Source organism: Bactrocera neohumeralis, chromosome 5 (assembly GCF_024586455.1).
Source record: "Bactrocera neohumeralis isolate Rockhampton chromosome 5, APGP_CSIRO_Bneo_wtdbg2-racon-allhic-juicebox.fasta_v2, whole genome shotgun sequence".
NCBI classification, from domain to species: domain Eukaryota; kingdom Metazoa; phylum Arthropoda; class Insecta; order Diptera; family Tephritidae; genus Bactrocera; species Bactrocera neohumeralis.
The window spans coordinates 10,269,571-10,297,532 of NC_065922.1; the positions used below are offsets into that span (position 1 = coordinate 10,269,571).

At 35.1% G+C, this 27,962-nt stretch overlaps 1 protein-coding gene across 1 annotated transcript in view; it reads right to left on the bottom strand.

Annotated features, from left to right (window-relative positions):
- Window positions 1-27,962, bottom strand: part of LOC126759050 (inactive dipeptidyl peptidase 10) — a 380,650-nt gene that overhangs the window by 278,038 nt on the left and 74,650 nt on the right. The window contains exon 3 of the mRNA XM_050473624.1: window positions 12,943-13,939. Coding sequence (XP_050329581.1) covers window positions 12,943-13,029 — 87 coding nt within the window. The 5' untranslated portion in view covers window positions 13,030-13,939. The remainder of the gene's footprint in view (window positions 1-12,942; window positions 13,940-27,962) is intronic.

Below are 27,962 nucleotides of genomic sequence, written 5' to 3' on the forward strand. Positions count from 1 at the left end.
AAATTGGCTTTTGCACCACGATAACGCCCCTGCTCACACATCATTGCTTGTGCGCGACTTTTTTGGCCAAAACCAACACACTAATGATGCCGCAGCCACCGTATTCCCCATATCTGGCCCCTGTGACTTTTTCTTGTTCCCAAAACTGAAGAGGCCCATGAAAGCACGACGTTACGCTTCTCTTGACGAGATAAAGACGGCAGGTGGAGGAGGAGCTGAAGAAGATAAAAAAAATGATTTTTTTAAGTGCTTCGAAGATTGGAAAAACCGTTGGCACAAGGGAAATATCTCATGGAGATTACTTTGAAGGGGACAAAATAGATATTCATGAAAAAATAAATAATTTTTGAAAAAACACAAAATTCGCGATACTTTTTGAACACACCTTGTACAGCTTCATTCCTAGAGGACAAACTTTACATTATATAAACCTAGCATGAGACTTTTGACTCAAACAAACAATTTTGCAAATCTATATTGCGCTCAGTGACATCTATCGGATACATTTTATTAGTCTTCATGTGCCGACACGCTCAACATTGAAAATTCTTCATTGAGTCTCTCATGAATATAAATCTCCCGACACTCGCTAGTCGTAGGGAGATGCTTGGTATAATATTTCTTGTAAAACTCATGAATGGGTCAGTCTGTAGCCCATCTCTCTTATATGATATTAATTTTAACGTTCCCGCTCGCCCTACCAGGCAGTTTAGACCCTTACTTTTAAAATTTTCTAGAACAAATTTTGAGTCAAACGAATCATTCCGCCGTATATGTCATATTTCAATTTTCATTCCAGCACATTTGATCTAACAGACTCACTCTTTACCATTAAAAAATTATTTTATCTACTCTTAACAAGTAACATTTAAAAATTATAAACTTTAATCTAATTCTTAATTTTGGCTGTTGAAATTTTTGTTTCCGTAGCTGAGCAGCTTAAGATCGCAACGCTTAAAACTCTCTTGCCTTTTATGACTCGGCTAATTCCGCTCGTTCGCGGATTGCGCCCCTCGCGTCGGTTGGGCGGGAGGAGGGTAATCGTTGGGATTATTATTAAGTTTGCTCTAATAAGAGTATATGTTACCAAAGTGTGTATAACGATAATTTTGGCTGTAGAGACTTTAACGGCTTATGTATGCTGGGGCTAGATGAGACTTTGTGATTTATTAGAGGCCACAAAAGACCTAAGATCGCGGTACAATCTTCGTCTATCTTCCTGTCTATATGTCTCTGAGGTAAGTACTCTGTAAAAGTCAACATAACACGTAGGTTGCTACAAATAATCGCGCGAAAATGCTTAATATCATTTTTTGGCCAAGGTGAATATTTCAAGTTACTGTAAATGGCACAAAGTGCGCTCTTATGGCGAAACGCTATGAGTATGTTTAAAAGAAACAACTTCAGATTTTACTATAAAGTTGTGAATTGCCAGATTGCAACGCTAGGGCTGTCGAGTCCTCAAATAAAAAGAAAACCTATTTAAATGATGTTCAAAGATCCAATGTTCGGAAAATATACGATTTGAGCAATCGACATAGTTAAAGGAAGAAGCTCAGTTGCTTGCTTAGCTTAACTTATGGTCAACATAATCGGTCTACTGAGCGTACTATTCACAACACCATCACCCATTTTGAGACCCGAATATACCACGTCCAGCACGCAGTGAAGAAAACATAGCAGCCGTAGCTGAGAGTGAACACGAAGACCGTGGCGAGTCGATTCGGCACCGTTTGCTGCAACTTGAACTGACGTATAAAACGACTAGATGCATTTTACGTCGAGATATTCAACTGAAAGTGTACAACATAAAGCTTGTGCAAGAACTGAAGACGTGCGGCCTTCCCAGGCGACATCTCCTCGCTCTATGAGCTTTCTAGCCAAATCTTGTTCAGCGATGAGGCCCAATTCAGACCTCACAGGTCTTTCTATGTAAACGAGCTAACTTACCACATTTAGGGCGAAGAGTACCTTAAAGAGATTCAAAAGCTGCCATTTCATCCAGAAAAAACAACGGTTTGGTGTATTTTTTGCGCCGGTGGAACCATCGGTCCATATGTCTTCAAAAATTGTGCCGTTGAGAACGTAACCGTCAATGGCGACAGTTATCGCGCCATGATAACCGACTACTTGATGTTTGAAATTGAAGCTCGTGATCTCGGCGACATTTGGTTTCAACAAGACGACTCAACCCCCCCAAGTCGCATCAATCAATGCCTTTATTGAGAGCACACTTCAGTGAGCAGGTAATTAACATTTCGCGTGATATCGCACCGTTAAATTTTTTTCTGTGGGCATGTATAAGTCTAAAATCTATGCGGACAATCTCACTTTGATTCAGACCTTGGTGCAAAACATCACACGTGTCATTCGCCAGATACCAGTCGAAATGCTCGAACGAGTCATCGAAAATTGTACTCAACGGAAACTCCGGTAACTTTAGTATTTATATAGTATTTAAGCAACCGTTATAAAAAAATGTTAAAACTCGTTTTAAAGGCAGAGGTACAGATACTTAGTTATAGAGCTGTATAGTAATAGATGGTCTCCAGGCAGTAGTTAAACTATAAATGTTCGCTGGTAAGGATCAACTTGATCCTTAACTTGTTAACGTTTAGCCAGTGTTTTTAAATAAAGAGGGTATATGTATAGAAGTATTTTAAGAAAGTTGATAAAATCTTGACATTTGCAGAAATATGAGACATGAAGACCAAGTTGTCTCTTGCTATTTTTAAAATGGTTAATTAAAACTATGCTACAAGCCCAGATGGCATTAAAATTGACTAGCGAGAATGAATTCGATATGCTCAGACCTCCTCAAACCTCCACATTTTCTTGAAAAATATCGTATCAAATATAAAATAATCGAATCTATGAAAAAAAGGTGGCATGCAATCCTCGTAATGTCATCTGACGGACTGACCAAACAAATACCACATTTTTTATGGTTTGGTTTTTTGATTTTCGTTTGGTTTTTTGCACATTTTTTATAGGTTTTTGGACAGTTTCGAAGTCATTCTCATAACCCAAGTCTCGTTTCCAGTAATGGCGTTTCATGAATATGAGGCCTTTAGAAAAGTTCTCAAGCAGGTAGTTTTGAACGAGTCTATCATTGACACGCTTCATACCCAAAACATTAAACAAAATGTTGAGTCGATCCAAAATAATGATATGTAAAAAAAATGAATGACAAAGAATATTCTTTCGTTTGATTGTAAACATTCCCCTTTTAATTTGAAGTTTTTGTGTTTTTTTTCTGTAGTAGGCAACCTCGAAATGGATCACTCTTTATATATTATGTTTAAAAGGTTGCTATTGGTCTATAAAAAGAAGTTCAAATCTGGTTGGCAGACTTGTGTTGTGATATATTTGTTTTCAATTAGACAAGTTACAAGTAAAGGACATAGTATATTCCCTGCTTTGAGTCCATTAAGATTCGTTTTTGGTTAGCAGGTCGCCTGAAGTTATTTAAAAATGAATTCAAAGCAGACGATTTTTGAATTTATGATACTTATACCAATATTCCCGGGGAATCATTTATACTGTATCCCTTTTTGTTTGCTTACTGCTGTCTTTGTCCTTGTTTACTTTTACGGCGAAGCAGCTAACAGTTTTTAATAAATGAAGGTTTAGAAATCTGTTGAGTTCTCTTGTATATATTGAAAGGAATTCAATTCAAATCATGTCTAAAAGAAGACTTCTTATAAAAGCATCTATTTACCGTAAGTACCAAAAGATGATTGATACTTCTTTGGAGGAGCGTAGACCCTGGCCCTAAATATAATTCAATTAAAAAGAAATCCATTACTTTTCCAATAAAAAGCTTTTGGAATCTGTGCTTCACGCTGGAAAAGGATAGTCGAAGTACGCCACAAGCAGCTTTCTCTTATTTGAAAATATAGTGTTTGTAGATTTATTTAAACTGGTGCATTATCTACCTCAAAAAGGACCAATGATTTATGCAGGTAATTTCAAATGCATTATAATTGGCTAAAACAGCTGCATGTTTTTATATTTTATCAGTTAACTGCTGGAGGATTACTAGTTGAGGCTTTAAGTAGTGGCTTAAAATCTTATGCGCCTAAATGTATGCTTAGAATTATGAAGTATGAGTGTTTAAACAAAGAAATCAATTGTTTAGTTGCCAAAATTGATTTAAATTGTTGCGTAAATTTTATGTTCATATTAAAGGTAAAGCATATTTAGCTCACATTTTTAATTTTTTTTAGATTACACTTAACTGTACATAGGATTCATAAACAGTTAGCAGTGCATTTATAAGCAAGTAAGTCTTTAAATATCACATATACTAATTCGATTTCATTGCGTTTGCATGACAATGATAATTTTTCTGTTGTTTAATAAAAACAGCAGTTATGTAAAATATTTTTTTGAGTTAAAATTATTGCCACATTTGTTGCATTAAAATATCAATAGTACTCGATATATTAAATGTTAAAAAAATGTGGCAAGTGGCACAAAAACCTAAAAAATGTTCAAACTACTAACATATTTATTGCTTTTTTGTATTAAAATGCGTGGCAAAACTAAATTATTAAGTCTCTAGAACCTTTTTAGCGTGCATTGTTTTGAGCGCCTTAAACTATGCTACGGAAATCAGCGCCATTAGCAATTAATTATGGCATAAGTTTTATAAAACCAAAGTACACAAATCGCATAAGCAGACATATATAAGTATATAAAAAACGTATGTATACATATGTATATGTATATAATATGTAGAAATATATAAATATATATGTGTAAGCTTATATATATTTACCACACATATTTAATCCCTTTAAACAAGCATTTGCAAATTTCCCACTTACTTTAATATTATCATGAATATTTATAGATTGCTGCATACGAAAATGTTGCATGCCGCACAACACGTGCAACAATAAGCATTTTTATTACAATTTTAATTTAACTACACGCACACATACTCGAGCATATAACTATTATATAATAATTAATTATTTTCACGCGGCCACTGCGCTATTGTAAGCCAGTTTAATCATTTCTCCCACACATACACACACATGCATATGCACGCGTAAAATTCTTGTAATGTCTGTCTGTGTGTGTGTGGAATGAAATATAGTTGTGAAGCAACACTTGCGCGTGCAGCGAACAATTACAGCGCAAAAAAATATTCACACAATAACTGCATTGTTGTTGACATGTGTGTGGTATTTGCAAAAACCAGCAACAACAACGCGCACAATTTTGCTCAACGGAAATTTTCATGCAAACAACGGCGGTGACATTTCCGGCAACAATGAATTTGTCATGTTGGCGGGTGGGCGCGGGGTTAGTTGTTATTTTCCATCGGCACATACACATACACACAAAAATATTTTAGTGTAGGTGTTACAAAGCACTCACACACAAATGCAAAAGCGACGAATTTGCAGCGCAAAGGCAGACAAAAGCGTGACAATGATGGCCAGCAATTTCGGTGATGATAATCGGTGGCGATTTTTCAACGACAGACACATGTGTACTATATATATTACATATTTATATATATCGACAGCAATGTGCTTGTGGCTATGTTTACTGATTTTGTGTACCCTCAACAGAGAAGTCGAAGTTCCTATGAAATATTACTTCATATATGCGAAATAGTACCTCAATTTTTGAGTTACCTGTCTGAAATTTTGCGTACGTTCTTTTCTTTTCAAAAACCAGCTAATTTGTCAGAACTGCCGATATCGACCCACTGTAGCATATAACTGCCATACAAACTGCCTGCTCAATATCATATCCCTATATGGAAAACTTTTTTACTTGAAGGGTTATCTTTATAAAATTTTGTAAGGACTTTTTTCTAAGGCAGTTTCATAATCTGCCAGCAAATTGTTCAGATCGGATCACTAAAGTATATAGCTGCCGTATAAGCTGAACAATCCAAATAAAGTTGTTGTATGAAAAAGTTCTATATATGTTAAGATATCATCACGAAATTTTACACAGATTATTACGTCAGTCAACAGTATAATCTCAGAAGCAATCGTTTAGATCGGACAACTATAGCATATAGTTCTCGTACAATCTGACCGATTAAAAATAAGTTCTTATATGAAAAAGTTCTTTATTTATTAAGATATCTTCAAGAAATTCGGCATGGATTATAATATCAAGCACCGGTATTATCTCAGAAGAAATTGTTTAGATCGAATCACTATAGCATATAGCTGCCATACAAACTGACCGATCATAATAAAGTTCTTGTATGAAAAAATTCTTTATTTGTTAAGATATCTTCAAGAAATTTGACATAGATTATAATATCAAGCAACGATATTATCTCAGAAGAAATCGTTTAGATCGGACCGCCATAGCATATAGCTGCCATACAAACTGTTCGATCGAAATCAAGTCCTTGTATGACAAACTTTTTCATTTGACGAGATATCATCACGAAATTTGACAAAAATTATTACTCAAGCCTTAGCTTTAATACACAAAGAAATTGTTCAGATCGGAGGACTATAGCATATAGCTACCATACAAGCTGATTGATCAAAATCAAAGTAAATAACTTTTTACCATAAATCCTCTTATGCTATAAGATAAGCACTTGTGAAGGTTATTATAGTTTATATGTAGCCCAAGTTAACGGTTTTTTTTGTTCAACTTTTTTCACTCATGCATTTACCTTTTTTCTCACTATCGCCTTACTACAGTATTTTTTACGCGCTCTTTGTTCCATTTACCGCGTTTTCTGTACATGTGTATGTCTGTTGCATGTGTTTGTGTGTGCTTGATTTCGGCACTTAACAGCTTTTGTTATCACTTGTTTTAGTTGTTGTTGTTATATTTTTTTCTACTACTTTTTGTATTTTTTCCACTACTTTTTGTATTTTTTCTACTACCTTTTTATTTATTTCTACTACTTTTCGTATTTTTTTCTACTGCTTTTCATATTTTCTTCCACTACTTTTTATATTCTTTGCCCAAAAAAATATTTATTGCTTATTATTTTTTGTGGTTGCCATATTTTCACACACTGCAGTACACTTCCATATTTTTTTATATTTTCGTATTTTTATTTTCCGCCTTGTAATCACATTTTCGGTGCTACTGCAGGCTCAGCACTATACACCAAGCAACTGATAAGCCACGCACTCAGCGCCCACACACATTCTGCTGCTGTGAAGCGTGTAAAATCGGCAGTGACACGGCACCCAGCTGACGGTGCAAATAAAAAACATAAAAATCTGTCAACGCCGTGCACGCCGGCGGGTCAACGCACGTCGCGCTGACACCAAGCAAAACACAAAAACAAACAACAAAAACTAGTAATTACTTTATTTTTGTGCGCCTGCAGCCGGCGATGTGGAAAATTCTGCGATAAACAGCCGGCAGAACGCGGCGAAGGCGCGGCAATTAAATTTTGAAAAAAAATTTAAAATTATTTTTATGCTTTTTCAACACTCAAGACGCACTTCAAAAATTTTTTTACACTTTTAGTTTCAAAATCAATATATTTTCTCATATTTTCAGTAAAAATTATCACCTAAACCCTTGCCTTTTAGCTTGCACAAATCACAAATCACTGGCGAACACTGAAGCAAAAGCGTATGTACTAAGCGCGTAACAACAACAGCAACAATAACAATAAATCAATTAATCACAATAAAAAGGTAAGAATGTTGAAAATGAATATGCAAAGAAATTGAAAAATAAGCGCGTTAGAGTTTCAAATGTGAAGCGGCGAAATTTTGTCTCTCATGTCAACACGCGCCAAAATGTTACTTGCGACTGATAGCTGGTCGCCAGACGACGTGAGAACAATAACAGCAGGCGCGCGTACATAAAGCTTCATATATTTGTAAACGCGCGTGTATGTGTGTGCGTATGCATGTATACGAAAAGTGTATAGATACACAATTACACGGTACACGGTTGGTAATTGTATATGTACAGGCAGTCACTCATACGCCAGGGTGTCTGTGTTTGAATTCCATTGAAGAATTCAAAATCGAAAAGCGCGCTACACCTTGGCACACGCACAAACACATAGATGTATACACAAATGATATGAAAGCTCGTCCTTTGCCTTTACTCGCCTGCTGTTTGATGCGCGCCGCTGTGTTGGTGTCTAAAATAAACAAAAGTCATATGTTTTTGCTCTCTTTCTCTTTATTTGTATTCATAAAAACAACTGCTGTTGATTTTCAAGTTTCTTGTAACGTGAGCTTTCACATGAAAGCTTTAAGCGCCGCACGCGGCTATGCAGCGGAGTAGATAAACTCTTAGTTTAGACTACAGTGTGTATAAGAGAACAGTTTCCTCCTCACTCAAGTGAGCATTAGTAGAAATTCACCACAAAAAGGCTCGCAGTAAAGCTCCGCCTTGTAAGCTTTTCGAGCTTTTATAACTCTTTTGTGTTACAATAACTGCTTAACTACACCACCTGTTGCTCGGACAACAAATTCTTAGAAATAATAATTAGTGCGACGCGCATAGGAAAAAATATGAGTTGCAGAATTAAGAAGGATAAAAAGAGAACGAGTGAAGTGCGAGAGCCATTATTGGTCTTGAAAGAGAGATTTTCATTTCAAGAGCATATGAGGTAAGTGGCAATGTTCAGTGTACCAAATTCGACAACACTATTGTGGTGAAAAAGTTTTTCAGTTATTTTTCAGTGAAACTCTTCATTTCAATTATAAATAAAAATGGAATTTTAATGTAAATTTCAGCTTTTTAATAATCAGTCAATTGTATACTAAAAATTATTATAAATATTATAAAAATTATTATAAAAAATTATTTAAATTTCGATTATAACAGTTTTTTTCTAACCTATTCTACCATTTTGCTTTACTACTGGCTTTAAGTCTGCCACCAAAAGTTTCCGAAGTGAATGAAATATAATATTCTTTAAATATTAAAAAAAAGTTTCCGTAGTAGCATTATTTAATTAGTTTCCTCTGAAGGTCTAGAAAAAATATTTTTTATACTCTCGCACCAAAGTTGCTAAGGAGAGTATTAGAGTTTTGTTCACATAACGGTTGTTTGTAAGTCCTAAAACTAAAAGAGTCAGATATAGGGTTATATATACCAAAGTGATCAGGGTGACGAGTAGAGTTGAAATCCGGATGTTTGTCTGTCCGTCCGTCTGTCCGTGCAAGTTGTAACTTGAGTAAAAATTGAGATATCATGATGAAACTTGATACACGTATTTCTTGGCTTCATAAGAAGGTTAAGTTCGAAGATGGGCAAAATCGGCCTACTGCCACGCCCACAAAATGGCGAAAACCGAAAACCTATAAAGTGTCATAACTAAGCCATAATATTAAAGTGAAATTTAGCACAAAGGATCGCATTAGGGAGGGGCATATTTGGACGTATTTTTTTTAGAAAAGTGGGCGTGGCCCCGCCCCCACTAAGTTTTTTGTACATATCTCGGAAACTACTATAGTTATGTCAACCAAACTCTACAGAGTCGTTTTCTTCAGACATTTCCATATACAGTTCAAAAATGGAAGAGATCGGATAATAACCACGCCCACCTCCCATACAAAGGTTATGTTGAAAATCACTAAAAGTGCGTTAACCGACTAACAAAAAACGTCAGAAACACTAAATTTTACGGAAGAAATGGCAGAAGAAAGCTGCACCCAGGCTTTTTCTAAAAATTGAAAATGGGCGTGGCCTCGCCCACTTATGGACCAAAAACCATATCTCAGGAACTACTATACCGATTTCAATGAAATTCAGTATATAATATTTTCTTAACACCCTGATGACATGTACGAAATATGGGTGAAATCGGTTAACAACCACGCCTTCTTCCAATATAACGCTATTTTGAATTCCATCTGATGCCTTCTCTGTATAATACGAGTATATACATTAGGAACCAATGATGATAGCGGAATAAAACTTTACACAAATACGGTATTTGAAAAATATGTAAATGACGGATAATGAAATCTCGATTATCACTTTATCATGCGAGAGTATAAAATGTTCGGTAACACCCGAACTTAGGACTTCCTTACTTGTTTTAAATTAGTCAACCTTTTTAACATCTAATCGCAGAATATTGAAAAATATTGTAGATCAGTTCACTTAAAGAGATTAAAGTTGCAACATATCATTTTTTTTTTCTAAATGGATAAAACTAGGTTTTTGTTTTTGAGTTGCGGACCCCTACAGTAAAGTTACGGTAAAGTTACTAACTGATCACTGTCTGGTGGCGGCATATGCGCAAAATGGGGCCGACAGATCGAGAAGACTGCAGGAAATGTCTAGAGCAAGGCACCAGAGAAACAATGAAGCATTTCTTGTGAACTTTTCAGGCATAGACAAGAATACGTGATAAGCATCCGGGTCCTCACGATATAATACACTGGCAGAGGTATCGATAGTGAGGCCACAGACTCCGTTGAAATTCGCGACAAATGCAGGCATGCTAAAGAATGACTACTCGGCATGGAGCTCTATGTAGTATCGCAAAGGATCAGAATTGGTCTATGTGTTAAAGTCTAGGTGACTCATTGGCTTGCCAGACCAACCTAATCTAACCTAACCTTGGTATGTGGGAGACATATGAGTACTTAAGGGGGTATTCTACTCTAGAATTTTGAAAAATTCGATTTTTTTCATGTATTTAAAGTTCAGACCCTTAAGAACATATCTTCCAAAGGATTTTTAAAAATTAAAATTATTTTAAGAGCTACAGTTACTTTAGTGACGCAGTACCTAGCCCGGTTCGGCCGTATCGAATTTTTCAAACGCGTTTTTCTCGGAACTACTTTTTTCCACACGGTACCGGCATTATCTCAAGTTCTGTACAACCGATTTACTTGAAATTTTGTGTGAACCTTCTTTATATAATCCTTTATCGTTCCTACCAGCATCGTGTCAAAATTTTTGTTTTTACTATTTTAAAAAAATTCAGGAATTTCATAAAAAAGGCGTAAAAAATGGTTTTTATTTTCAGGCAGTCGCCATTTTTCAAAAAAAAAATTTTTCGTGTTCCCTGAAATAGAGAGTATAACAGCATCCTTACTGATTAAAAATTTCTTTTGATTTTTTTTTTTTCAGACCACCAGGAGAGTCAGAATCAATGTCACCAGGATGCGCCATTTTTTTTTTACACCTGTCTCTCCCCCCCTCTAATTATTTTAATTTTTAATATTTTCTTGCAAAATTTTTTTCTGTATTCTTAAGATATCAATAAAAACACCATAAAAAATGGATAGTAAAAATATTAATTGCCTTTTTACGACACTTTAATAATTACCTGAAATTCATGCTTCTAGAGTAGAATACCCCCTTAATAGAAATTTAGACGATAATTAATACCTCACAAACTAGTAGATAAAATTACTTCTTGCTCTCATGAACACCGTTTTGAAACCGCACAACGCCTTTTATATTAAATTAAGAAGCATTGAAAGTTGACTAGGATAATGACAACTTTAATCTGAAAATGTCTTAAATGTGTCGGTGTTTTTGTAGATACCATAAATAATAATGTCTTTTATCTATCTGTCTGTATTTACGAACTTGTCCAAAAATATCGGTCTGATCGAATTTTGCACACGTTCTGCTATAGCTCTTATTTGGACCACTATAGATTATTGCATCTAGTTGGAATTTTTACCGTTATGACCAAACATCTTTCTATAATTACACAATATTCGACAAAATTGTTTAAACCGGATCCATATAGTTTATAGCTGCCATACAAACTGTCCGATGAAAATTCTTGAAGGAATTTTTTTCAATTTGTGGAGTGTATTATAGCTACGGTGCAACCGAAGTTAAAGCTTTTTTCTTATTTTTTAAAAAGTTTGTGTATACACTTCTTGCAACATTCTATTCACTGGTTTGAAGGTGAAAATATGGAATTGATGAAATGGCCTGCACGCAGTACAGATTTAAATGCCATCAAGAACCTTTGGGGCATTCTGGCAAGAGACGCTTATAAAAATGGTCGTCAATTTAGTAGTGTTTTCGAACTGAAGAGGGTAATTAAGGGCCGCTGGAAAAAAATAAATGACGTAATTTAAGAAAACACTAATAAAAAGTATGACAAATGGCATTTTCGATTTAATAAAATATGATAGAGACAAATTAGAATATTAATTATGTTCCAACTTTTGTAATTTTGTGTCTATTTAGTATTATTGAAACTTTTGGCAATAGGAAATTCGCGAATGTATATCGTAATATCACTATTGCATGAGCAACAATGAAATTCAGAATCTTTTTTCTTGTTTAATAATAAATATTTATTGAATAATTTGTAAGAGGTTTGTTTTTTTTTTTTTGTAATTTTAGTGCTAGAAATTTAAAAAAATGCTTTTGGCTAAACGAAATGCGTATACTATATATACTAAACAAATTATTATAAAAAGACTGGACTTGGAAACTTAAAATAAAGATTAGGAAAGTGGTTTATTTCAATCTCAAATTTCCAAACCGTTTAGATTATGTGGATATGCTAGCGTCTAACTCGATACCGCACTTATAATATATTAAACAGTGAGATATATTTACCAAACATATGTATGTCAGCTGAACGATTTCAAGATTATAAAATTCTATATTTAAGAATAATTCAACCTCGACAGCAACCAAAGCTACCATTCACTTACTCAAATATATTTGCATGACTTTTCTTGATTTGAGTAAAAATCATATTTCTTAACCCTTTTAACTTTTGGGATTACCACTACCACATATGGTATATACGAAATGTAGCAAAATCCGTAAATGAAATCCTATAATAATAAAAGAAAGCGCGAGCATCGCTAAGTGCACTGACCCCTTTGGCACTTTCTCCGAAACATAACTTAATCGCCGAGACGAAAATTAACAATTCTTGTATACGAGTATATGCAACACATGCTCGTTTCAAAAATCAGAATTAAAAGTAGCAGATTAAAGTAGAGAAACAGAGTGCGCACTTACCTCGATGGTGATGTGATGGCCGCGCGAGCGAAAGTTGTCGTCGTTCGAGCGCAGATTCTTCGAATCAATTTGCACATTTGTCTGCATTTTGGCGCTGTTGTGACGAAAGAATGGAGGATGTACAAATTCACACACGAACTCGTTGAGGCAATATTTGCTAACAGATTGTTGTTGTTCTTATTTTTAAATGGCCGCTGTGTGCTCCACTTGTTGTGATGTTTCTGTCTTTATGTCTTTACTTCACTCTTTATGTGTTTATTTGCTTTTCCGTTTGCGTTTTTGGTTTTTGTTTCACATTTGCCTTGATTATTTAACTAGCTAAATAACGGTTTAGCCGACAGCCGACAACAATTGCCTGCCAATGGCGCTAATAGGCGCACCAGCTGTTCCTCGACGCGGTAAGACTGGCTACTTAAACTGCCACAAGTGTTTCACTGCGATAAATATTTGCCAACACAAACACACATCCATGCATATGTGTTATATTTAAGCATCTGCATGTGTGTGTGTCTATAATAGCAGCTCAGATGCCACACGGCTGGCTTTGCACACTCCTTCAACCGGCCGGCGCAACTTTTTCGTGGGTCTATTTGAAAACGACACGAAATCATAAACGAAATACTAGCAAATAACGGTGTTTATTGCTGTCTATTGTCGTATTTGCCTTGATTGTTGCTTCAAGTGTGCGCTACCCACAGCTTAGCCTAAACTATGCGGCCGGCACCGTTGCGCTCCGAATGCCAAGTGAGTCACTCACACGCCCACTCACGCACGCAGAAATATTTGTATGTTGATGTGTGGTTATCCTTTTGACGTTTAGTATTCGCAGCGCGCTTTGACAGGGCAAGATAATGCGATGCCAAGGAACGCGACCAACTTCCACAGAAATATGCGAAAATATTTCTGCTTATTATGACAAGTGGAATGTTTTTTGTTGTTGTTGTCAATGCTGTTGTTGTTTTTGTTTTGGCTGTTGCTGTTTTTGCTTTTGTTGTCGCTGTAATAGAGAAAAAGAGCGAAACGGAAAAGGCAATAAAAGTTATTTGTCTGTCAAGTAAGTAAGCAAAGTGATATAAATATGCTATATACATACATTAGGGTAGTTCAAAAAAACAAAAATTGATATTCTGAATATAGGTTTAAAAACACTTCTAAGAAAATCTCTGTATGAGCTCTTAATTGTAACGGAAAGCTTCTACGCCTTACAAATTTCCATTTTTTCTTATTATCAGTTAAAAAAATTCATGTCTCGCTTCCAACTACTGTTTTCAAAAATATCTCTTTTCATAGATTTTGTAGAAAATTTAATGCTCTACAAAAAAGTCTCAAAAAGTTTTTTCGTAAACCTAACTGTTTAAAAGATATTAACAATTGAAGTTTGATTTGTGATATTTGAAGGCAATTTTTTTCTTACGAATTTTATAACTCAATGAAAAAACCCACCCTAATATATATACTAAACACTTATATACTTTTTCATATACACACATTTGCATATATATTTCATATAAATATAAATATAGGAACTTATTCTACTCTCTACTGAGTTCAGTAAAGTAGTAAAGCGAACCACCATTGAACAAAGATTTGCGATGTGTTAGCAGAAATGGCGTCGCCGGTGGCTTTGGGTGCAAGTACACGCCCTCAGGCACAAAGAGATATGCTCTTCTTTGGCGTATTTATGCACACTGGTATTAAAAATCAAAAACTTTTGGCATATAATATATATTTTTTGGCAAAATTTATGCACTTTGACATTCGTTTGCTTCCCGCTCCGACGTATGTTGAAAAGGCGATAGATATTATTGCTCTTGAGAAAACTGAAATGTGGAAGATCGTTAAGCTGAGGAAAATATTTTTGGAAACATCACTAGAAGAAACAATTATGCACTAAGTACGGCTGCTGTCGATTATTAGCTTCTTTCATAAATTTTCGAAATCAAACGGTTGCGAAATTTTGTCTGTCCAAAACAACTTTCTAATGAGAACCTTATATTTGGTAGTCGAATTATTATCCAAAGAAAACCAAACCAACGTCAAATCATCCGTATATCTTAGGAAATTTCCGAGGTTTGATATCAAGGCAGTCAGTCAAAGGAACGCATCTTTAATATATCGTGGCTAAAGTGGCTATGAGCTTGTTGCTATTAAATGCCATTAGTCAAGGCATATGCACACGTCAACTGTAAATAATTGTTAGCTGAGTTATAGCAGTATATAATTTTCATTTGCCCAGTGAAACTGAAGCGTCGAGTCGAGTCTCGGTGGAGTCAATGCCTGACTTGCTCAACAAGCATCCAAACGTGGCATGAATGGAATATGCGCCGCACATGCCGACATGCCGGCAGGCAAGCCACATGACGACTTCTGTAGAAGCTGTTGGGAGGTAGAAAAACGGGAGACATAGAACATGTTATTGATATGCGAATGAAAAGCTTTGTATAGGAAAAGAGTTTCTTGACGATGCTTCAGATGTTGCAAAGTTACAATTTTTTGTACGGATGAACTTCATCCGAAGCACAGGTGGTTCAGAGATGAGATAATAGAGTAAGGTGATTTTAGTCATGGTAGTTTCAGGGTTGTTGTGTTCTCGGCCACGATCTACCCAAGGCTGTAGTGCCAAATGCAATTTGTCCTTAAATTATACGATTAAACTTATTTGCTTGCTATATCTTTTCCACTAGTCTCTTTAGTCAAAAAAATTAATTGTGAAACAACACCAAGGTTTTACAAAATTCATTAGAGAAGAGTATGTGATAGCTTTTTCAGAATCCATAAGCTGATTATGCCAGTTTATGAGATTTATACCAGTTGTTGTTCGATTCGCCGTATATGTATAAATGCAGATTCCATGACTACTAAGTTTATGTTTTAAATTCAATAGACAGTGCGAAACGTGCCAGCGAGTTTTCAATAAATTAGATCGAAAAAGTTTTTTCGTATTTTGCCAATAGATGTCTTTGCAGTCGTATATCTCCAGCGCTACCAATCACATTGTGTCATGAGTTAAAAAAAAAAAGTTAAATTCGAGGAAATTGAAAAAAATTACAGCTGTAATGAAGAAATTCGCTATATTTTGAAATTTTTATTTAAAAAAAGGGACGAATGCCACGCAAGCCATCAATAAAATTTCTAAAGTGTACGGAGTTTGCTCGCTCGCCGTTCTGGAAATTTCGATGTAAAATATGCACTTCGCTCTGGTCGACGTATCGTTGAAAAAGTCGATGAAATTATGAAAAAAGATTGCAGCCAGACATCGCTAAGAAATTTAGCATTCATCATCAAACGATTTTGAACCATTTAAAAAAGCTGGCTACAGAAAGGAGCTCCATGTTTGGGTACCAGATGAATGGTCTTTGAAAAATATAATGGACCGAATTAACATCTTCGATTTTTTGCTGAAACGAAATGAAATCGCATCATGTCTGAAGCAAATGGTAACAGGAGACGAAAAGTGGATCAAATACGACAATAAGGTGCGGAAATGATCATTGTCCACGCGTGGTGAAGCTCAACAAATGGTCGCAAAGCCTGGATGGACGCCTCGATTTGAAGCAAGCAATTGAAACCAGAACTGATCAACAGGAAGGGCTTCGTCTTCCTCCAGGACATCGCTAAACCACACACACCTTTGATGAGTCGGCAGAAACTGGGAGAGCTTGGCTGGGAAGTTTTGATGCATCCATCATATAGTCCAGACCTTGCACCATCGGACCACCATTTGATTCGGTCAACGCAGAACTCACTTAATGGAGCAAAGTTGGCTTCAAGAGAGCCTGTGAAAATTACTTGTCGCAGTTTTTCGCCGAGAAACCAGAAAAGTTTTATACTGATGGAAAAATGGCAAAAAATGGTTCATTAAAGTTCATTTCATATATAAAAAATAAGCTGAAGTTTGATCAGAAATACGAAAAAACTTTTTCGACTATCAATATTGGAAGGTGTTGCCATCTGTCCAATGAATTAATTTTTTTGAAATTGAAAACTACGAACGTAGGTGTACGAAGGCATTTAAGAAATAGTTTTAAAACAATTTGCAAAAATAAAATAAGTTGTCAACTTTTAAGAAATAGCTACATATAATTATATAAATAAGTATAGGAACGCTTTCAAAATTCTCTTAAGGGGGTATTCTACTCTAGAAGCATTAATTTCAGGTAATTTTTAAAGTGTCGTAAAAAAAAGGCAATTAATATTTTTACTATCCATTTTTTATGGTGTTTTTATTGATATCTTAAGAATACAGAAAAAAAATTTTACAAAAAAATATTAAAAATTAAAATAATTAGAGGGGGGAGAGACAGGTGTAAAAAAATGGCGCATCCTGGTGACATTGATCCTGACTCTCCTGGTGGTCTGAAAAAAAAAATCAAAAGAAATTTTTAATCAGTAAGGATGCTGTTATAGTCCCTATTTCAGGGAACACGAAAAAAAAATTTTTTGAAAAATGGCGACTGCCTGAAAATAAAAATAATTTTTTACGCCTTTTTTTTGAAATTCCTGAATTTTTTTAAAATATTAAAAACAAAAATTTTGACACGATGCTGGTAGGAACGATAAAGGATTATATAAAGAAGGTTCACACAAAATTTCAAGTAAATCGGTTGTACAGAACTTGAGATAATGCCGGTACCGTGTGGAAAAAAGTAGTTTCGAGAAAAACGCGTTTAAAAAATTCGATACGGCCGAACCGGGCTAGGTACTGCGTCACTAAAGTAACTGTAGCTCTTAAAATAATTTTAATTTTTAAAAATCTTTTGGAGGATATGCTCTTAAGGGTCTAAACTTTAAATATATGAAAAAAATCGAATTTTTCAAAATTCTAGAGTAGAATAGCCCCTTAAATCATTAAGAAAAAACCGATTCAAACTCAAAATTGTTACACATATGTCATTCCTTGAAATATTAGCCTAGCCAGATTATCAAAAATTATTGAAAAAACAAGAACTCTTCAGAAAGTATCATGAACATTTATCAATATCTTATCATTAACCAAATTTTTACCTTGGAATTTTTATAGAGAGATCCGTTTACTGATCCGTTAGATCCGTTTATTTTACTCACATATTTTAGCATTAAACCCTGTATCCACGATTATTCGATTATTACTCCAAATGCGCACTTGAATATCTCTTCCATCTTTACTAAATCCAACCGTAACGAACACGCAACTCATTACAACGCAAACATATTTACATACATGACCACACACACACACACACTCCACCGCAAATAGGTGCGCATTTCTTTCGCTTTCGCTCAGTCGTTTTCACAATTTTTGTCATGCCACTGCCGTTTGCCATTCTATATTGCGTTCGGTGCGATTGAATGCCTTGTGGCATTCGATTCCAGCAACGCACATGTTCAACGCCTAATAGTATGCAATAAATATTTAACTTTTCCATTTAGCATTTCAAGCATTCCAGCGCTTAGCGCACTTTTATATGCTACTCAAACGAAGCACGACTGAATAGAGAGAGAGAGAGAGTAGAAGATGCCAAAGGCGTTTATATTTTTCTCCAAATGCAAATGGGGCTTATCTTCGCAGCGCCTGAAATGTGTGGTGGCGTTAAATAGCGCACGATTTGCACGAAAGTGTGTACGCCTAATGAGACTATCTCTGGAAGTTATCGCCAGTCTTAAGACAAGCAGAAATGGCATTCAATTAAGCGAAATAGATAAGCGATCAATGGCAATGAGCATTAAAGTGTATTCAATAAATGTGCAATAGAATTGAATAATAAACTGTTTACGCTCCGTTAGAGATGATTATATTTCATGAGAATCACTTTAGGAATATTTGAGGATCATACTTCCGGCTTTCTTGTGCGCTTTTCTATAATCAAAGAGAAGTTTGATTGATTGTGAAAATTGCCATATAAAAATATTTATTTTTCTCAATAATTTTTGTTTTGTTGTTGGTATAGTCAATCTTGGAGCAAGAAGAAAGTTGCGATCAAACAGGTTCGTTGAAACTGTCATGCCTTTATACTGTCAGCTTGTCTTGTCTTAGTGTCAATTTCTACAGTCAAATTGTTAGCCATTCTAATAGCGTTGAAGAGTAAATCTAAATTTCTTACTTTTAACAAATAAGTCTATTAGCGACTTATAACCCTTACTGTAGAACTCCTTTCTTATGAGGGGGTTTCATTGTGTCAAATTTAATGACAATTCTTGTCAAATCGAATAAATTTGTTGCCATTATTATTATGACAGTATCTTTTGTGACAAATAGGCGACCCAAAAATAAACAAATAAGTTATAAGTATCCGCCAAAGCTATTTGGAAAGATTATGACTTCCGAAAATGTAAAATTATTGCCAGTAAATTTGACAAATAATGCAAGCCAGAAGTTTCAAGCTCATTTAGGTTGGTTATGTTTCATAGTTTATTGTACTTTTAAAAATAAAAATTATTGCGTTCGGATAAATAAGATTTAATGAAATATTTGGATGTTGGCACCAATTAACTGGCATAATTTTGATACGAGTATAGGACTTTAAGGAGTTATTTCCACTGAAAAATCTAATGTTTTTTCTTAGTGCATTTCAAATATATTTCATGCGAATTTTGGTTTTGTATGTATCTCGAATATACACTCAGAGGAAAGAATACCCACGCAGTCGAAAATTTTCACAGAAAGCAGAAATCCCATGACTTTCAATGCGGTTTTTCTCGAAACACCTTTTCCAGAGAAGATGCGCCAATTTTTTCCCAAAAGTGTGTGACCAATCGACTATGTTCTGACAGTCTCAGATATATTTGACAATAATTTCAATTTTTAAGCCACTTGGAAGAGCAAATTCACAAAGAAATTATTTTTTTTAGAGGCCGCCGTTTTGTCGAAAATCAAAATTTTTATTAGTCTTTCTGACATTACCGCTATTAATTTATTATAGCAATATTTTTCTTTTGAATTTAAGGTTTTCAGCAAGAAACTCTTCCTCGCACCATGCACCTTTTTTGGAGTTTCTCCTGGACATCGGCTGCAGAGTTAACGAACCAAACGTTTCTCAAAAAGAATCTCTGGTTATTAAGGGGTAACATTGGTTTACGTGTTTCAAAAAATCGAGTTTATTTATTATCTTATTAAATTCATTCCATAACACCTCTGAAATATTGTCCAAATTTCAAGTTGATACGTGAAATAGTTCCGGAGATACAGCCTTGAGAACTTGTTGCGCTCGAGGCTAGCTAGGCTAAGGGCGCCGTCTTTAAACCCGATTTTCGAAACTGTGTTTTTAAAGTCGTTTGGCAAGATTTCTCGTGTAGTTCTTGATCTTCTTGTAATTTTATTTATTTTACACATATCTTTGTGATACAATTCTTAAAGAGGTGGTCGAAAGAATTTTTTTCGATTACAACTATTTGAAAAAAAAATGTCACGAAATTTTAATTTCTTTTTTACTTCCTACAATTTCTAAGTTAAGGTTTCAACTAACAGACGAATTTTTGCACTTCAGATGATCCTGTAAGGAGCTGTCCTGCCAACACGGGCATATCTGTTTTCCGAGGTCTCACCGGAAACTGCGTCGCAATGGCTGAGTTTAAAATATTTTTTTCCAAAAATTTCAAAATTTCATTGGTTAAAGCGTATGTTTATACATAACTACGATTTATTCATTGGATAGCAAATTTATTTGTTTCCAAAAAAGTCGTTAAATTTGCTGCCTTCTCCAAAAGTCTATTGGGCTCTACTTGAACGTTATCGTTCTTGCGTAAATCTCTATACGTAACAAAATATTATACCAAAAATATTCGTGATTTTATACGACAAATACAGATTTCCACAAATTATATAATATTTCCGAATCCTTGTATAGTTTTTATGAACCCCTTTCAGATCAGAAAAGAACTTGAAGCGTTGGCATTAAGTACCAAAAATAGGTAATTCTTTAAAAACTAAAATTTTTACCACAGCTGGGAGACAAACAGAGCGGTTTATATTGACAACCTTTAGGCACTTGTCTGCAATTTCAAACCTAATCATAACGACCCTCATAAATCTACAAAGCGCTTAGAGTCGATCACATATTTATTGAGGTAGCCAATTTCGGTTATATATCTAGCTTCGACGAAGGTGTGATGTCTCAACAGCAGTCTTGCACAGGCTGAACAGTGGAAGAGAAAATACCCGATTATTTCCACCTTTTTGTAACCGCTTAGCCTCAATAAATTAGATATTAAAGTAATACAAGATTATATTTCCATTTGAACTTTTGTGAATGTGTGTTTAAGAATATGAAAAATGATTTTTCCAGAAACTGTAAACCAAAACCACTTTCCAACTGCATGAACATGATTTAACATTTGTAGTTTCACCATTTTATTGCGTGTGTGTGTCTGTGTATATTTTTCGAGTTTTGTTAGTTGATACTTTCATAATTCATGCGCGGCGGAAAATTGGTTTAAATTGGATTTACAGTTATAGCGCGCCGATTTTTTCTAGGCGCATGCACATGAAATTGTAGATGTGTGCTTATGTATATATATTTACATTTTTGTTCGCACACGTGATGTAATGCATTTAGCAATTAAATATTTAAATAACACGCATGCAAAGGTAAATTTATTCCCATCGGCTTAAATATTCACCGACATTAATTTTATTTGCATTAATGAGATTGACCGCTTTCATGTTGATCCGCCCGAAACCGGAGCTGTCATTTTTAACATTTAATCAACGCTAATTATGATTGAAATTGAATTTCAAATATTTCAACTAAAAATTAATTGCAAAATAATTTGTGTAGTGAGCGGAAGAGTGGAATCGATAAATGAGTAGGCATATTTTGAAACAATCAAACATGTTTTTAAAGTAAAATTCTAAAGCTAAGCTGCAATTATCACAAATGTCACCTTGGCACAAAAATTTAACGTAAAATATAAATTTACAGTGGCAATGAATTAACGACATAAAATGGAACAATGCATCAGAAAAAAATTTTAATATCATGCCAGTCGCCGATCTAACTCTGGTTTTAATGTTGATAATATCGAAAAGTTAAAGAACCTGTTTTTTAAATGTTTGTCAAAGGATCAACATATCTTTTAATACATGTTATTATTTTTGAATGTTTTTAGTATGAAGTGAATAGACTTTCAATAAAAGGCACTCAATTTTTGCAACAACGATCTCGAGTAGCAGTCGCAAAACAATTGCTTGACAACGTAGCTGAAGCTATTAGACTCATTAGACACAGCTTTACTTATGAAGCTCAAGAAGCGAGCTGAAATTCAAACAAAAAATTCATTGAAACCACCGAAAGCCATTGCCGCTGAAGTTTTTCGCAAGTGTATAGTTAACTGAATTTAGCATTGGTATGTCAGTATTGCCTGAAAAGGACTATTTTGGAGACGATAATAGATTTGCAATACGTGAAAATATGTTTTTAAACCTCAAATATGATCCCAAATTTGTGTCATGCGCATCAGTCGTTAACTCTTCTTTAATGTTGACTTGGTTAAAGTGTAAGCGTTTTAAAGTCAACCTGTTCTTCTCAACATATCTTTTGCAGTGGAGGTCTTCCTCTTCCTCTGCTTTCCCCGGCAGTTATTGCGTCGAATATTATAGGTACTTTCAGAGCTGGAGTATTTTCGTCCATTCGGACGACACGACCTATGCTAGCGTACCCGCTTAACGTCGTCGTATATTTCATACAGCTCATCGTTCCATCGAATGCGATATTCGCCGTGCCCAACGCGCAAAGGACCATAAGTCTTTCGCAGAAACTTTCTCTCGAAAACTCCTAAGGCCGACTCATCAGATGTTGTCATAGTCCATGCTTCTGCACCATATAAATAGCAATCGTAATACTTATTTCGTTTACCATCGCCGTCATCAAAAGGAGAGTCTCTCATCAGAAGCTGCCCATTAGTTTTCATGGGTAGTGTTTTTTACGTGGCGGGTTCCAAACCCAGCGCACAGCCCTGTGGAGGGATGTTTCGCCTTCTCACCTTAGCTCGCCTTCGAAAGAATGTTAGTTAACTGAATTTAGCATTGGTACAGTCGTGAGCTGCTTGGGCCTATGAAAAAGAATCATTTTGGCCACTAAAAAGAATGATAATAGAGATTTGTCAGAATACGTGAAAATAGTTTTGTCCCAAGGTCAGTCATATGTATTACATATCTTGGAAATTTACTTCGTAGACTCCGAAATAGCAGATTTGACCAAACTGCCGAGACTTCTTACACAAATCAGCGATCAGAGATTTCTCCTTTTTGAACAAATAGTGACGCCAATTGGAAGATGAAAATCAACAATATATGCTATATTCTCCACTTGGTCTTTCTAGCTAGAAGGAAATCTTTTCTAATTTCTCTTTCCCCGGCAGGCACCAAACTTATTATGGTCCACAAAAGCTTTCATAAGCAAAAAATAATAAGTCCTTGTTTAAAATTTTAGAATTCTTAAGTTATTCTTCAAAATCTATGTCGTCTCCCTCAAAGTAATCCAGCGCAATATACTGTCTTTTATTTCGCTGAACTATGTCAAGGTCGTCGTATATCTCAAAGAGCTCAACGTTACTCAAAACGATCCCCTCTGAACTGTCATTTAAGTTTACTGGATAGCTAGAAGTCACACAAAGGTAAATCAGGCGATGGTTGTGGCAAGAGATTGACTGAAAATTTGCTTGAAAACTCACCTTGTTGACAGTTTGGATGGTCGAGAGGAATTCAGAGGGCACCACATCTCGATAATCGAAGGAAACTGTAAACATAACTTGATAGTTGACATGATTTGACGTGGTTTTTTCAGTTTTGACTAACCTTTCTGATTCGTAAGCATATATTCAAGACTCATCGCCAGTACGGCACCAGAAAATTGATTCCGAACACAAATGGACCTCCGTTATTGAATTACCTCACTCATTGTAAAAATTGCCGAACGCACTTTATGTACTTAAGACAGACAAGTGACAAATGAAATAGCAAGATTACAAAGGTTCCAGGAAAGTGCATCAAGATGTTGCGCCCAGCGCTAATTGAGCTCATACGAGACCCTAAAATATGTACAAGTGGTCTTGGGATCTGCGATTAATGTGTGAATAAGCAACTTCAAATCAAGGGGTCGATGATTTATTAATTATATAAGTCAGCCTTTTATGGCAGTCATATGTTCGAAGATTCATCATTACCTGCCGAGGTATGGCGTCTTGAATAGAAGAGGTTGTATTCTATATCCTTATGGTAGAACAATAGCATCATACTATTTTATTATTTTCAGGCTTCAGGTTTTCAGATTCAGCGCAGTTGAAATTTAAGATCTACATTTTGCAACTGGTTGCCGAGAATGACGAATAACTAAAGAGTTAAGATTCCAGATCGAGCTTTGAATACATTTTTTTGAAATTTTTGTCTTTCGTAATTTTTGAAAGTTAATTATAACAGAGAAATTTCAGCTCATTTAAAATTCAACTCAATTTAAACCATGTATTCTTGTGCCCAACCGCAGTTAGTGACATCCCTACGTAATTTTTTGTTAACTGTATTCACTGCATGTTCATTCCCAAACTTTGCGGTTTCCAACGCAATTCAATTGTCATATTTTTTTGTAAATTATTTTTTTTTTTTTTTTGTTTTTGCTGTTGTTTCTGTTTTTACCATGGCGTTCAGAAGCAGCAGAGCGCCGGCGGGCCTGCGTGTTTGCACAAAGCAAAGCGCTGATTTAATTGTTTTAATTTGATTCTCTGCTTCTGCTTTTGCACATCTAATAGAAAAATTGTATTTGCAAAGCGCGTAAATTAAATCTGGCGCTGCAGAGCTGCCATGTGGCAACATCCACTGAAGTAGAAGCAAAACAATAAGTGGAATAATCGCATTCCGTTTGAGCTTGCTCTCACATTTTGAGCGATTTTGTTGCTTTTATTTGCCTTTATTTGCATTTTTTGTTGTTTTTGTTTTTGTTGTTTTTTGTGTTATTGTTTTTTTGAATTTTCTGTTTTTATTTTTCTTTTTTTTCTTCAATGACACACTTTTAAAGCGTTAAAGCAATATCCTGTCAAGAGTTAAATAAATACAAATGTCGATACGCTCACATATACATACACTCATCCGTGAGTACAACTGTAAATACTACCAACTCTCGATTACGAAGGTGGTTGGATGAGACAGTCTTTTGAGCAGACTTAAATTTCTACACCAAACTTCTCATAACTTAGGTTTGTTCAAACTTTTTCCAAAATTTGAAGTAAATTCTCAAATTAGAGTTTTTAAAACTCAAGATTCTCAAAATAGTGGTACGTTTTAGTGGAGGGTTCTCTTATGGATTCCAATCTTCCTAAGTCAAGATTCACAAGTTCTTCTACCTTTCGGATTTTTCATTTCTATGAAGCCCATTTAGAGGTTATGTCGTTGTCGTATATAATAAGGAGCCTCGAAAGAACCTTGAACGGACGGTAATATTAAATTAAAACAAAAAACCTTGCTTCCACGAACTAATAGAACTATATTTTGGTCTTGAAGCTATAGAGATCAATATATTGTCCGGGCTCTGCAACTCAAAAGATTTGCATTTAATTAAATTTCGACAGGTAGAGTATTGTACAAGGCAGTTGGACTTCAAGCTTGGCAGGTAGTAGTCAATCCGTAGTACCTGCGAAGTCGCAAAGCCGAAGGTGTGAAGAATGGGACGACAAGGAGTCTGTTAAGCTTGAAAATACACATACTTTACTAGCAATAGTAGAACTACCAGTTTATACTCCTATATATAACCGATAATAGTCCAGTATTCTATCTTTTATTGGTGTGTTTTTAAACGAACATTAGCCACTTACCGTACTGAGCTTCTATTCTATTGATACCCGATAGATAACCTGATTATTAACCGAACATTAACCACTTAATGTGTTGAGGTTCTTACTGCATTTTGAAGCATGTCTCACACATTCTTTCTCCGGTTAACAAAGAAAAATTCCATGACTTTTCCAAGAGGTATTTTCAGATTGTCACAAAATCCTTTAAGCATACCTTCGACTTAATCCAGTTATTTACTATAATTTTTAACCTTCAAAAAAAAAAAAAGACTAAAAGTTTCTTACAATTCTTAAGCACTTCCTTGGTCTACGTTAGGTATTCGTGTTGAAGCACAAAACTCTCAAAAAAATGATTTCTCTACGAAGTTAGTATAAGGCAACAGACTTATTGAGTATATAGCTAAGACTTTTTATAGGTTATGTGTACCAGTTCCGATGGAAGAAACTAATTTTGGGTACTGCGTTGATTTACTCCCTGTTTGGTACCAGAGCAACCGACAATTTATATCAACTTCCACATAAACTTCACTCTTAACCTACCACCCTCGTACCTATGCCTATACCGAAGCAAATGCAATGCTTCACCAGCGGCGGCAACGGAAGTCAGGCAAGTAAGGCCAAACAGCGCACGTTTAATAAAAATCATTTGATATTCCGTTTACGTTGAGTCCATGTCGCATTCTTCCGCGCTGGCAAGGTGCTTGGGAGCGCAGGGGTGGCGGTCATCATACGGCAGCGTTGCATTTGCATTTGGCGCGCGGCGCATGTCCACGAACTGCGGCAGTTGTTAAAGTACTGCCAGCAGCCGTCAGCCCTGCTCATTTGCATATGCGTCAACAGGCGCACAATACAGGCACATATACATATATACAAACACACACACAGGCAAAATCACACATACACACACATAAATATTCAGCTGTAATTTCATACGCGTATGAGGATCTTTTTTTTTGCTTTTTTCACGCAAAGTTGCTTAAAGTGAAGCTAGTCTTCAGCGCTACGCGTAAACTGATTTTGCAAACTGGATTTTTTCCAACCGACGCACACACATATACACATATAGAGAGTCAGTGCCGGCACTAATTCGTTGCACGCACACTTCAATGCTGCTTGACAACTCTCTCATGGGACATTGAAGTTTCACATGTGTGCGTGTGGGTGTGTATGTGTCTGCTGTCAACTCGAGTTCGAGTAGTGAATGCTGAATTAGTTGGAAACAAAATACGCACTCCAACAAACGTATATGTATGCATCACTATGCAGTGCTTAGTTCAAACGGAAGTACATTTAGATTAGTGATAACACAGATGCATATACATACATACATATACATACATATATGTAAATAATATGTAGATGACTTGGAAAATTTTATCTTTAATCAATTTTTTTAAATTACATATGTGAATATAGATTTATGTATGTTCATATACACCATATAAATATATACGGCAGGCATACCGTTAAATGGAGTGGGCTTTGAATGAAAGCATTTCAGCAGATCCGGTTTACAGGTAATTTGAGTGCTGCGACAAGAGAAGCATTTTTCATTTGTATTCTTGAAAAATTCAGAGAACAAGATTGAGCCCTAAGGTCCTATAAGCGAAAAAAGAAAAAGCGAAACAAAGATTAATACAGTTATACTATTATTCTTTTTTATAAAATTTGAGACAAGTGGCAACTTTCTTCAAAAATATATTGAACTAAAAAAATTTAGTTAAACTAAACGTTTAACATCTTCTTTATTCTTTTTCTAAAACATTTTTTACTAGTAATTTTCAATTAGGTGGCAACCCCTCGCTAAAACATTTTTTTTTACAGAAATGTTACAGTTTCTTTAATTAATAATTACGTTTCTGCTTTTCTTCTTTTTCTAATCAATTTTTTACTTGTAATTTCTAATTAAGTGGCAACTCCTCCCTAAAATATTTTTAGCAGACATTTACAGTTTCGTAAAATAATATATATACATTTAAAATTCTGAATTGAATTGGTTTGAAATATAAAACAGGTGGCAGCTCTTTTAAAATGGTTTATATTCAATAAAATTTGTTGAGTTTCTTTAATTTGCAGAGTTGATATAGTTTGTCTTAGCTGCAATGTTAGATTAAATAGCAACACTTCTCTATTAATCAAATTTCTTACATAACAATTTTTGTTTATATGGCAACCCTTATCAGAAATAGTTCCGACAGAAATCTTTCCAAAACCAAGTTGGTTTTATTTCGATAAATATTGTACATTCATTTATTGCATAAAAT